General features: G+C 53.5%; 1 protein-coding gene across 4 annotated transcripts in view; it reads left to right on the top strand.

Annotated features, from left to right (window-relative positions):
- Positions 1–13,114, top strand: part of ADAMTS10 (ADAM metallopeptidase with thrombospondin type 1 motif 10) — a 48,206-nt gene extending 35,092 nt beyond the window's left edge. For 3 of the 4 annotated variants that reach the window (XM_065745974.1, XM_065745972.1, XM_065745973.1), the window contains 13 exons: positions 1,267–1,412; positions 1,686–1,749; positions 2,403–2,505; positions 5,750–5,883; positions 6,193–6,316; positions 6,689–6,769; positions 8,416–8,579; positions 8,977–9,103; positions 9,724–9,853; positions 10,014–10,218; positions 10,404–10,580; positions 11,512–11,668; positions 12,007–13,114. In XM_065745974.1, coding sequence (XP_065602046.1) covers positions 1,267–1,412; positions 1,686–1,749; positions 2,403–2,505; positions 5,750–5,883; positions 6,193–6,316; positions 6,689–6,769; positions 8,416–8,579; positions 8,977–9,103; positions 9,724–9,853; positions 10,014–10,218; positions 10,404–10,580; positions 11,512–11,668; positions 12,007–12,116 — 1,722 coding nt within the window. In that variant the 3' untranslated portion in view covers positions 12,117–13,114. Of the gene's footprint in view, positions 1–1,266; positions 1,413–1,685; positions 1,750–2,402; positions 2,506–5,749; positions 5,884–6,192; positions 6,317–6,688; positions 6,770–8,415; positions 8,580–8,976; positions 9,104–9,723; positions 9,854–10,013; positions 10,219–10,403; positions 10,581–11,511; positions 11,669–12,006 lie in introns of those variants that run through there. The other variant, XM_065745975.1, reaches the window with a different exon arrangement.
- Positions 13,115–13,446: the final 332 nt, after the last annotated feature.

Raw genomic sequence — 13,446 nt, 5'->3', positions numbered from 1 at the left:
ACTCCCAGTGCCTTTGCAGCCTGTGTGCAATAACTGGGATAATGGAGAATCAGGATTGGAGCATCCACCATAAAACGGACTCATGTTTTTCCACAAGAGGAAAAATAATTCCTAAGAAATTGAAGAAAAAATCAGATCCTTAAGAAGCTGGAGAAGCTCATGTGCAGGAGAGCAGATGGCTTTGAGAAATGCATTATTATTTAGAGTTCTCCTAGCTCTACTGGAAATTAGATCGAAAGGGATTAGGCACCTCCTGGGGCACCATCCCTGCTGCTCAAAATTCATCATATACAAGGGCAATCTTTTTCTCTTAGTGATTTTCTACTAGCTTTTGTCACTTCCAAATATTTCTTTTCCCCTCCCACTTATTACTGGTTATTTTCTAACCAGAGGTCCTTAAAAGTCCTGAGATAAGTGATGAGTAGTCACAGGACTCATGGAATCTATTCCTACTGAAGATACGGGCTCAATCTGAACACTTGGTTGCCATCCCATCCTTCTGTTTGTCACTGTATATTAATTCATGTTTCAGAAGAGATTTGATTTCCCTGGGTGGTACAAGCTGACATTCAGAGCCTGTAGCCTGCAGTGTGCTTCCTGGAGTACCAGCAGTCCCTGTACCTCCATCCAGGGACACCAGAAGGGCTGTGCATGCTGACTGTCCTCTCTGCATGCGGTTACACCTTCGCTAATGTGCTGCTGTGCAAGCAGCTGGCCATCCTGGGAGGTTTATTATTCCCTGCAGACTGGGCTGCCTGCAGAGAGCCTGGCTTGAAAGGAGCCGGAGAGGCTGTGCCAGTAGCTCCAGGGTGGGTTATCAGCCCCTGGAAGGAGCACACAGCAGTTTCTTCCTTCCTGGGATTATCTCAGCCCCCAAGACGTGGTGTCTGGCATCCTGCCCAGAGAACAGCAGCGGGTCTGGCAGTGTCCTGCTCCTTGCATCACTGTTGACTCCAGGGGGTGCAGGATCCTTTCCAGGTCCAAGGGAAATGTTTCATAGGCAATTTTGCATGAGCGTCCCTGCTATCCCAGAGTACACAGTGCATACAGATGGTGATGCTGTGACTCAGACTAGATGATGCCCAGGGAGATGCAAGTGCTCTCTGGGATGGCAAACTTGGCTCCAAGGCCAGTACAGCCCTGAGTTCAAATTTAATGGGATCAAGTCTGATCCCAGCCCTCCTGTGCCCACTGGAGGCCAGGGAGCTGTCTGGGAGGGGGAGAGCAAGTCATTTTCAGGATCTTTGAAGTTCTGTCTCTCTCCAGTGGTGCTACAAGAGGGAATGTGTGCCCTTTGGCACCCGTCCGGAGGGTGTGGATGGTGCCTGGGGATCCTGGTCATCCTGGGGTGAGTGCAGCAGGACGTGCGGTGGCGGTGTGTCCTCTTCTGTCCGGCACTGCGACAGCCCACGGTAGGTGTGCATGCACGTGGCCATGCCTTGTCCTGGATGCTCTGGTCAGTGGGGAAGGTGGCAGCCGCTCAGTCAGTGCCATTGCATGCTTGTAGTGCTTCCTCCAGGCAGAACCTGTTCTTGGAGCCATTGGGACCTGACCTTGGGAGCCATGGTGTTCCCGTGGGCACAGGACAGCCATCTCCAACCAATGCTGGCCTGGGGCAATTGTCTGCCACCAGTGCTGGCTTGCTGTCCTGAGCTGCTTTTTTCCTCTTATTCCCTGTTTGCCAGGCCTACAATTGGAGGGAAGTACTGCCTGGGGGAGCGGAAACGCTATCGGTCCTGTAACACAGATGTAAGTACCATAACGCTCTCCTAGAGAAATGCCAAGGAGTCAGCAGGGATTTGGCATGGGCTGGGAGCACTGTGCTGCAGAAAGGAGGCAGCAGCAAGCCCTCTGCATGGCTTAGAGTGTTAGGCACTGCCATGGGACTGCTGGGCTATGGGGCTGGGAGAGGCAGTGGGGAAGAACCAAGCAGGATGGAGCATGTCTGCACCACCTAGTTCAGAGGGCAGATTGGTGCTACATGCCTGAGGGGCTTTGGCATCAAAAAAGGGGCCCCAAAAGATAATAAGGAAAAGATCAGAGGCTTCCAGCACCAGCACAGCAGCGGTTGCTTTGCACTCTGTGAGTGCAAGCCCAGCAGGCTTCCAAAACCTCATTACAACACCTGGCTTCCCAGGGGTGGGCGTTAGACCTCAGAGGGAACAAAGAGAAACAACTGTGCTGCAGGGTAACACAATTCAGCTTTGGACCTGGGAAATTACAGCTTCAATATCCATGGGCTTGCAGTTAGCAAATAAGATGCTTCCCCAATGCTTTGTGCTACAGCATTGGTCAGGGGTATCCATCTCAAAGTGCTGTCACTGCTGGACCTGCAGCCACTCCTGCCAGAGCAGTAAGGCAGTGCTTCACCTACGTGCTCATCTTTATGTCTGTGACTTCAGGATTGCCCACCAGGCTCCCAGGACTTCCGAGAGCTGCAGTGTGCAGAGTTTGATAATGTCCCCTTCCGAGGGAAGTACTACACCTGGAAGACATACCGAGGAGGTGAGTGAGTGCTGCTCCGAGCATCTCTTGGCTGCAGCAGGGCTGGAGCAGAGCCATGTGGGACTCTGGGGTCCCTCACCTCTTCTAGGACAGGTCCTATAGTCCAGCTCCTCTGGTAGGCAGTGGGTCATCATCTCTTTGAGTCCAGGTCCTGCAAGCTGTATGCTGCAAGTTGCTAGGCTGCTCATCAGGATGTTCTGCCATGCCCCCATGCTGCATCACTCAGCTCTGTGCAATTACTTTTATCACCTTTGCTCTGACAGAACTGATTCCAGCAGCAAGGGAACTGTTAAGCTGCATTCCTTGAATCTGGCTCTTAATTACTGAGTGAACAAACACAGACAAGGAAAAGGAGTTGCTAAAGCAATGCAAAGTACCACTCCATTTTGTCCAGGACCCTCACCCTGATACCTGATGAGGGAGAAAAGGGGAGAGCTCTACCTGCACCATCAGGTAAAGCTTCAGCTCTTACCTGTGCATAAGGGATCCAAACCAGGGGATCCTGCAACATTCCTCCACTTCCAAGGTCGTGTGTCCTGCAGAGTGTATAGCAAGGAGGGGGGTGGGGGGGAGGGGGAGGCCTCTGAGGCAGAAATCTCTCAATAATGAGAAAGAACAGTGCGTCTCCTTCATGTAGTTAATGAACTTGACTGGGGAAATCCTTCACAGCTGTGTAAATAAGCACACCTCCCAGCGGGGCTCCTGCAGCCGGAGCAGATGTGCTGAGGCTGCAGGGGATGGATCAATAAAAATGTAATAAAATTGCAAAGCAGTCAGTCACACAAAGACCCCAGTGGATGCCAAGGTGGAAGATAGCCTTGCGGCTGGAGCTGCCCTTGTTCGGACCTCTCTCAGTGGTCTGAGCCCAGGGGATGGTTTCCCAGTTGCACATCAGCTTTTGTATTTTAATCCGGCCCTGGATGATTTCTGCTTTGGCTTTCAAATTAGCTTCTTCCTCTCACTGCTTCCTCTCCCATAAAATAAGGTGATGAAACCTGTCCTCTTCCCAGCAGGCTGTGAGCACTGGCACAGCCATGTCTTGAAGAGATCTGGGAATTCCTTGTGTCAAATCTCCAGGTTGGCTTTGGGTGATGGTCACAAGGAAACTGCATTATTTGACACTTATTTGGTGTCAGAGATTATCACTCTCTTCCCATTCAGTAGTGCAGGGAGGGCAATGCAGGCCTTAGAAGTAAGGGACTGGAAGTGGTGTGTCCCTTGTGCCTGGGACCCAGCACTGAGCAGCTGGGACCACACTGACATTAAGGAGTCATCCCTGTCCCCCCACCCCAGCAAATTCTTTGCCCAAGTGTGAGCGATGTGACAGTACAGACAACTCTTCTGCCCTTTTGCTGGTAACACCTCTGCTCTGCAAGATGTTTTGGGGCATATGTCCCTATACTAGGAGACATTCCTCACACTGGCTGAACCTGTTCCCCAGCTGAGCTCGGCCACTGCACTGTAGCCACCCCACTGCTAAAACACACAGTGGTGCAAGAGTGCCATTCACCCACCAGCTTCACAGTGAGGCACACAGAGCACTGGTCCTGCGGGCATTTGGGGACAAGGATGAAGCCACCTGCTGAAGCTTTAGTGCCAGCCTCAGAGTCACTGTGGGCTGAGGTTGAGTTCTCTGTGGGGCCACTCGGTGCTTTCCTGGTGGTGATTTATAACAGTGCTGCAGCCCAGGCCCCAGGAACGAAAGGCAGCCCCGGCGAGAAGTGCTGAGCTCAGCCTTTCAGAGCTCAGCAGTCAGCAGATACCTCATGGAATGCGGCTTTAATTGTTTGTTTATTTTGTTTCATTCACTTGGTTATTCATTTTGCTCTTGGCGGATGCAAGAGCCAAGGGAGAGAGGAATGGCTTGCAGGGAGAGGGCTGGCGAGGAGCAGGGGCTTGCAGAAAACAGGAGATTGCTCATCATAAACTATAATGGGTTTAAATTCCACTATGGGACAGGGCAGGCAGGAGGAACGAAATATCCTTGAAAGCACAGCATGGCAGGTAAAGGTCGGCACCCACAGGAGATCCTACTCTTACTGACCTTGGACTGCTCTTTCCACTGAGCACTGAGTTCGGTGAGTTCTCCGGGTCATAACTGCACTGTCCCCCATGGTGGCTCTGCTGCTGCAAGAAGCTGGCTCTCCAGAGGGAGGGCCAACAGAGCACCTTCTCCAGGGGATTGCCCAGGCATCCTGCTCCACAGCATGCCTCCAAGCAGCTGAATTCCCCTCTCCTGTCTCCTCCTGCTCCTCCCTCCCCCCAGTTTACTCTTCCTTCCCCCCCCAGCTGCGTTCGGGTGCTCCCAGGCACAGCTGGGCCAACCCTCCCCTCCATCTGCCCCTTTGATGTGTAATAACGACTTGCAGATTTGGAAGATTTCGGTTACTGCAATGTAGGGGCTTCCCAGCTCTGGCAGGCAGCTCATGACTGCCGCCAATGCCTGCAGGAGCAAACTGCCAGGACCTGGGGACGCTTCTCTCTGCTGGGGTCCTCTTTGTCCAGTTCAATAAAATCTAATGAAAGCACAGAGGACGTTTCTCTGTTCAAGACTCTCCTCCCAGTCTTCTTCCCTAACCAGTCCTGTTCCCAAGCACCATAAGCCAGTATCCAGAGACTCAGCTTGTTCTTTAGCTGGTGCTCTGGCAAAGGCTGTTGTGCTCAGCTATAACTTGAGCATCCTTCCACTTCCTCCTAACCTTGCTGTAGTCTTTTTTGCTGGGAAGGGCTCAGTTCCCACCAGTTCTGAACAGAATTGAAAGCTTCCTCTGGCCATATGGTTTGGAATTAAGGATGGACATAGGCTGTTCAGTTCCAGCCTTTGGGGTGATCCTGGACAAATTGCTTAAGAGCTGCTGCCTCAGCTTCCCTGTCTGTAAAATGAACACAAGGGTCTCAGCAGCCTTTGCATTGTGCCAGGTGACCCAGGAGTGACTGACACTGCATAAGAGCAGGTCAGTTTGTTTCCTTTCTGTCACATACTGCCCATGTTTCCCAGGATGGGCAGGAAGATAAGTGTCTCACCATGTTTCAGTGTCCAGTTCAGAGGGTCTTGCCTTGCTATTAGTCCATACAATGTCTGAATATTGCCATGGGTCCCTCTGCATGGCAAAGAAATCATCCTGAGCTGCACCACTAGGAGATGAGCAGGAAGAGGCCAAGAGGAGGCCAAGGGCAAGGTCTGCCTCCCTGAATCTTTTCTTTCTCTTCTTTGACATCATTTAAACTTCAGCATCTTTCCTAGGAGGGGTGAAAGCCTGTTCCCTCAACTGCCTGGCTGAGGGCTTCAACTTCTACACGGAGAGAGCTGCAGCTGTGGTGGATGGGACACCGTGCCGGCAGGACTCCAACGACATCTGCGTCAATGGGGAATGCAAGGTGGGACAGGCTTGGGATGTGGGCAGGGGCCATTGTGGTTACAGATGACACCGTGGTGTGGTGACATGCCCAAGGGATGGGATGCCATCCAGAGAAACCTGGGCTTGCTCAAGCAGTGCCCCCAGGTGAACCCCATGTGGTTCAACAAAGCCAAGTGCAAGGTCTGCATCTGGATCACTGCAACCTCCACTACGGATCCAAGCTGGGGGATATTAAAGGACTGAATAATAAATTCATGGGATGGTTAAGATTGAGATGGGCTCCAGGGCCTCACCAGGATGTCTAATATACTGCTGCTCTTTCCCCCAGCACGTGGGCTGTGACCGAGTCCTGGGCTCTGATGCGAAGGAGGACAAGTGCCGTGTGTGTGGGGGAGATGGCAGCTCCTGTGAGACCATCGAGGGCATCTTCAATCAGTCACTGCCAGAGGGAGGTATGGAGCGGGCAGCCAGCATCACCCACCCTGGGGTCCCTCCTCACCACGGCCACACTAATGTCACCTGCTCCTGGGGACACACAGGACAGGCAAGGATGTCTCAGGGAAACAGTGGAAAGGGATGAAATTGGGGAGTATATCGCTCCCCTTTGATGACAGCTGCCATCGAGGTGCCTGGCTCCAAGTTCCTGTCCCCCTTCCCGTTCTGTTTTATTGTGATGGGTGGCCAAATGAGCACCTCTGCTCTGCCACCATCTCATTTCACATTTTAACCCCCAGGTAACATAGGCGTGCAGTGTTGATGGGATGGGGCTGGCTGTGGGCTCGCAGGCTGAGCCCCACTGCTCATCACTCCACGGTGTCTCACAGGTTACGAGGAGGTGATCCAGATCCCCAAAGGCTCTGTCCACATCGACATTCGAGAGCTGAACCTCTCCATCAACTACCTAGGTGAGGAGGGCTGGGGGATACTGAAATCTCAACCAGACACTGTTCGCCCTGCCCTTAGCCTTGTCATTAGCAGGGGTCCTGGCTTAGGGCATGGGTAGAGGAAAGCAGTGGGGTTTGCTAGCAGGTATGCTTGTGCTGGCTCAGCCTCAGCTCTCTACAGCTCTGCCTCCATCCTATGCTCACCACACAGCAGTGCAACCCTGAACAAACCCTGCACCCCCGCTGTTCCTGGCGCAGCTTGCAGCTCCTTGGCATTCCCCCCCCCCCCCCGCTGCCAGCATGTTGGGCTGGGGATTAAAAATAGACCTGCTCACATTTTCCTCGGGCTTGATTTTCCAGCTAGCTTTTTTTGCAATGGGCTTTTTTCTTTCCCCTTGTCTTCCCTTTCCCCTTCCATGTGGTGTGCACTGACCAAAGAGGGGTGGGCAGGGTGCGAGGAGGTTCCCCCTCCTGCAGCTTTCCGGGAGCTGGGTCAGGGGGCAGGTGGCAGTAAGGTCCCCTGCCTGTGTCCCCCAGGACAGCTTTCTGGGCTCGGGGATGCTCCAGGTAAACTGAGGACTCCTCGAGTCCATCCAAGCTGAATTTCTGTGCCCTGGAGGTACAGCTCAAGCTCGGGTCTCATCTCTGCTGCCACTAAGGACCGTCCCTGCATCTTTATCCTCATTACTACAAAACTTCCTCCCTGCCCCTGCGCATGACGGCAGTGCCAGCGGGGAGGACAGGGGTGAGGCAGATGTGGACACAGATGCGTCGGAGGCAGAGCATGGGAACGTGGGCGAGAGCCGGTCTCCCCCTAGTGCCTCTCATGAGCAAGCGCAGCCAGGCTGCCCGCCTCCTCCAGCAGCCTAGATCCAGTGTGCACAGCTGGATTTGAGCCTGGCTTCTTGGCCGCAGCTTGTCCCACTGCCAAGTGTTCCCCGGGCAGCTGGTCCAACTCCCTGCAGCATCACTTGAGGGTTGGACTAAGTGATTTTAGCGGCTTTTTCTAACCTTAACGATTCGGATTTGATGATCCCACCTATTCCCACTGTGGAAGATGAGGCAGAGGATATTTATTCTGTCACGTAAGAATGCTCTAAGCCTAGCAGATGAGAAGTCAGATGTGGGTGCACGTGTATGTGGGTACATATAGGGCAAGAGGTAATGGCCCTAAGCTGTGCCAGGGGAGTTTTAGGTTGGATATTAGGAACAATTTCTTCTTAGAAAGAGTGGACAGGCATTGAAACAACATGCTCAGTAAAGTGGTGGGGTCACCATCCCTGGAGATGTTCAAGAACCATGAAGATGTGGCACTGAAGGAAATGGGTTAGTGGGCTTGGTGAGGGGCTGATTGTTGGAGTGAATGATCTTAGTGGTCTTTTTAACCTTAATTATCCTATCCTATCCTATCCTATCCTATCCTATCCTATCCTATCCTATCCTATCCTATCCTATCCTATCCTATCCTATCCTATCCTATCCTATCCTATCCTATCCTATCCTACCCTACTCTACCCTACTCTACTCTACTCTACTCTACTCTGCCCTACTCTACTCTACTCTACTCTAATCTAATCTAATCTAATCTAATCTAATCTAATCTACTCTCTGCTGATGTGGACACGTGCTTTGCCCTTCTGCTGACTCTGGCTCCCCTGTACCGGCAGCATTGAGAGGTGAGGCTGGCGAGTACTACATCAATGGGAAGCTCTCCATTGACCCACCACGACGCTTCGACATCGCAGGCACTACGTTCCACTACAGGAGATCCCCAGATGAGCCTGAGTCCCTGGAGGCCCTGGGGCCCACCAATGTCACCCTCTTTGTCATGGTTGGTAACAATATATTCCCTTGTGCTCCCACTAGAACTTGTCTAAAGGAATTGTGGTATCTACATGGGAATTAGAGCTAACCAGCCCCTGCCCTTGCTGCTCAGTGTAAAAAGAGCACAGAGATCAAAGGTAAACTGGGCTAAATTATCAAGTCTCCATCCCTTGACCTACCAAGATATGGAATTATTCATTCTGACGGTGTTTAGGAGCTTGTTTCCTGATCATGTCACCTTTGTGGCTGCTCCAATATCACCTCTGGTGGCTGCTATGTCCATGACAGAAGGGGCTGAAAGAGGGAAGGGAAGAAATTTCAGTAACCCCAAATTCCAGACTGGGGACACCATCAGAACAGCCACAGCTGTGCTGGACTCTGTGGCTCTGATGTGCTCTCCACAGGTCCTTGTGCGGACAGAGCTGCAGGGGATCCGGTACAAATTCAATGCTCCCATCAGCAGAGATGCATCCAACCAGTACTCCTGGCACTACACCCCGTGGACCAAGTGCTCCGTGCTGTGTGCAGGAGGTGAGGTTTGACCTGGTGTCAGGGGAGGGAAGCTCTCTCCTCGATCCCTCAGGCTGCTTTCCCAAGGGGGCTGACACAAGGGTTTGCATCGTGTCTTATCATAGGGTTGGAAGGGACCTCTAACAGTCGTCTAGTCTACTTCCATGGCTATGGAGAGCCTGGATGAGAATGAGGAGAGCCTTTGAAAAGCAAAGCTTAATAATGTTTCCTGCTTAAAGCTAACACCCCTGATCTGCTTTTATAAGCTTGACATTGACTGAGGACAATGTTTCCATCTGTTCTGTCAATTGTGCCCCCTGGTGCTTCCTGAAAGGTGTCAAAAGGCAGAGTTTAGGATTTTTTCGAGGGCAATATCATAGAATCATAGAATGGCTTAGGGTTGGAAGGGACCTTAAAGATCATCTAGTACAAACCCCAGAGTACTCTCTGATCCTCTGTAAGTTCTGCTGGGCACTGCTTACCCAGTCCTCTTGGAGATGCTGGATGCAAAGGGGGTCTCGGTTTGGATTAGAGGAACATGGTCCAGGTTGATAAGGTGCAGCAACAAGAGTCAGAGCCATGGGGCAGTGCCTGCAGCCTGGGTCAGCTCAAGCCTTGCTCTCACCTCCTTCTCTCGGCAGGCAGCCAGATCCAGTCTGTTGTGTGCAAGAAACTCTCCGACAGCTCAACTGTCTCCAACCATTTCTGTAGCCCTGAAACCAAAATGCTGGAGCGGCAGAGGCCATGCAACACCGAGCCATGTGCCCCTGCGTGAGTATCACAGGTGGAGGGAGGATGGGTGGAAGAAGGTGAAATCCTCCCCTCTGCCATTCCCAAATCACAGTCCCCTGCTACAGTCCCTAGGGGTGACACTGCCTGGGAAAACGTCTCCCTTGTGGCCTTTGTAAGCTTTGCTTTTCTCTATCTCCAGCTGGGTGATTGGGAACTGGTCTGAATGCAGCCGAAGCTGTAACGAGGGCGTCCGCACACGCAGTGTCTTTTGCAAGCGTAAGATCTCTGCTACTGAAGAGAAGACCTTGGATGATGCCTCCTGCACCCAACCACGGCCAAAGATGCTTGAGCCTTGCAATAACCAGACATGCCCTCCAGAATGGGTCGCCCTGGACTGGTCCGAGGTAAGTGCTCATCTGATGCTCTTAACTGCCCAAGGACATAAGTCACAGAGCACTGGTGATGCTGCCCATGGAGAAGGTAACCTGGGGAGTTGTCCTCTTCAGCAGACAGGAGCATTGGTGAGGGATGCTACCACTGCCTCTGCTCCTTGTTGCACATCTTGATTGCACACATCTCCTCCCTACAGTGCACCCCGAGCTGCGGGCCAGGTTTCCGCCACCGCATCGTGCTCTGCAAGAGCGGCGACCACAGCGCGACGCTGCCCACCTCCCAGTGCCCCGAGGGCTCCAAACCCCCCACCAGCATGAGGTGCAACCTGCGGCGCTGCCCACCCCCACGCTGGGTGACCGGCGAGTGGGGAGAGGTATGGATGCTCCCTCCCCTGTCCCTGCAAATCCCACATGAGCTTTTTACCAGTGCCCTTGGTGGCATTGCTGTCGCCGTGTCAGTGTGACATCGGGTTGTCCCTGCAGCTCCCAGCCCCCCTGCTGGAGGGATGCTCTGAGCCTGGCATTTGCAAAATGTGCTGCGAATTTCTGAGTGTTCCCTGTCAGGTCGGTGGTGCCCTCTCCCCTCCAGCCAGGTGGAGGCTGAGCACTCTGGCTTGCTCTGCAGTATCAAAGGCAAATATGGGTTAAAACAAAATTAAAATAAGTAAAAAAATAAAATAATAAAGGGGCCAAGTGTTGTCTGCACGTGGCACATTCTGCAAGCTTTTTCTGAAAACCCACCTGGCTTCCCCACAGTCCCTTAGATCTAGGGCTTCAAACATCACTGCTACCCAATAAGGAGGGATGTCCTGACAGGGCACACACCCACTGTCATATACTGAGCCACAAAGGTACCAGCATCCTCTAGCCAAGCTATAGGATGAGGGGGGCACCCTGGGTCAGTACAGCCATAGCTGGGCACAATTCAGCACGTGTGCAACCATAAGGACACCTGGCAGTTACTGTGAGCTTGGCTGTCCCTGTGGGGGACACAGCTCATCCTTGAGACACAACAGTGTGCTGGAGTGGCTGTGAGTGGGACCACCATCAATCCTTCCAACATAGAAGTGCTGGCATCCCTTGTGACATGGGAGCACAGGAGGGCTGGGAAGGGCTGGTTGTGTCAGGGCTGCGTGGACAGACCCTTGCAGAGAGCCCTGGAGACCCAAATCAAGATTCCAGGGAGCAGAGCTGGAGATCTCAGCTGCAAAGAGAAGGAACAATTGCTCCAAGCACTCCTTGCACCTCCTGGGAGCTCCTGTGCCCTCTCCCCCTGTATCATCATGTTGTGTTCTTCCCTGGCAGTGCTCTGCACAGTGTGGCCTTGGCCAGCAGCGGCGATCCGTCCAGTGCCTGGCTCACACCGGGCAGCCCTCCAGCGACTGCCTGGAGACCCTGCAGCCCCCCAGCATGCAGCAGTGCGAGACCAAGTGCGAGTCAGGACCCACAGACAACCCAGAAGGTGAGGGAGGCTGTGAGACTGGGAGAAAGTGCTGAGCCACACCTGCTTCAAAGACACAGGGTAGAGGGGCACAGCTCTGGGTGCTGTGGGGTGAGGCTTGGGGCACACTCGATGCTGTCTCCTGTGGACCACAACCAAACTGGTCACCATGACCATGGCAGGTGAGCAAAGGGAGGCTTTGGGTATCTTCCAGAGCACCAACACATCTCACTGCTCCATAGCGAACAGCCCCTGGGAGCTGGGCTGCAGGAGCTTGAAGGGAAATGGTAAAAGCCACACAGTGGGGATCCTCTTCCCAGGCTTAACTGTAATTCCACTCTCTTCTGTCACCCATCCAGAATGCAAGGATGTGAACAAGGTGGCCTACTGCCCGCTCGTCCTGAAGTTCAAGTTCTGCAGCCGGACCTACTTCCGACAGATGTGCTGTAAAACATGCCAGGGGCACTAGGAACATGGTGACCCCATGGGAAAACTGGAAGGCAAGAGCTGTGCCAGAGGGCCACCTAGCCGGGCCCTTCCTCTCACCCCGGGAACCTTCCCCTGGGTCCAACACAGACACTGGTCGTGCTTCCAGAGGGAGCCGGCGTCACCCCACCTGTCCCCCAAAGACATGCACCCTTCGTCCCCGAGCATCCCAATGGCAGGATCCCAGTTAAACCACTGCCAGCCACTGCAGAGACCACGGCCAAGCATGAGAGGAGCTGGTCACCGTGGTGGGAGAGGGAGAAGCTGGGCAGTTCACGGCAGCAGGGACATTACTTGAAATTCTGAGACTGTTATTTATTTCGTAGCGGACCCAGGTCCTGCAGGTACCGAAGCTCCCATGTCCTGAGAGATGGGGACACAGGGACGAGTTTTCAGGTGCCACGGGTGATGTGTTTCTGGGTGATAGATGGAGACGAGCTGCCGTGGGGGGTGGGGTGGGAGCAGGGCTGTTGGCTTCATCATTTGTGCCTCCTTGGACCTGCAGCAGGAGACAGAGAACAGTGAGCGGAGCAGTGACACCAGTTTAACTGGGAGAGGGAGTTCTTCCGACTCTCTTTAACAGCCTTCTTTGATTGGGGTGTCCCTCTATTTTTCCTAAAAGCCCTTGTCACTACTATGACTGTTTTTTGATTCCGGAGACACCTTGAAGCACAAGCTGTCAGGGCTGAGGTGTCCTCGAGGTTGCACGATCCCACGTTGAGGATGTGCTGGGCTGAAGGAAGCAAAGCTGGGGAGGATACAGGAGGAGAACTCATGGCCACAGTGTCCCCATGGCCAAGCCATGGAGCAGGACCAATCCGTGCCTGGCCCTGGCTGGGTCCTGCCCAGGGAATGCTGCAGCCTCTGAAGGTGCTTTGCCTCTAAGTGTGCTTTGCCTCCAAAGGTGCTTTGCCTCCAACGGTGCTCTGCCTCCCCCGGCGTCTCACTGTGTGCACCTCAGGGTGCCAGTCTCAGTGCTCCCCCCAGCGATGGGAAGAGAGCAGGTGAACATTCTTCCAGGTCCCCTCCTCCTGGACAAACCCACCCATCTCCATAGGCCACCGCAGCCTGCGGGAGAAGACCCGAATTTGCGATGTGCTAAGCATGTGCTTCTTGTTACTAGTATTATTTTGGGGCCTTTCTGCATCACAAAGAGGAGAAACCTTGTCCCAGGCGATGCTCTGTTCCCCACGGAGGTCATCCTCAGGGTGCAGGGTTAGGGTCAGCCCCTTTCCCCAGAGGAGACCCCTCCAGCCCCCGATGTGTTCCTCTCCTGTCTGTATTTTTCCCTGCTCGGAGCCGGTCGCAGCTTC

This window comes from Cyrtonyx montezumae, unplaced genomic scaffold, assembly GCF_038088225.1.
Source record: "Cyrtonyx montezumae isolate F1298 unplaced genomic scaffold, pur_monq_1.0 scaffold_39, whole genome shotgun sequence".
Classification (NCBI taxonomy): Eukaryota; Metazoa; Chordata; class Aves; order Galliformes; family Odontophoridae; genus Cyrtonyx; species Cyrtonyx montezumae.
Note: the sequence above shows the minus strand (reverse complement) of the source record. Positions and strands in the feature narration are given on the sequence as shown.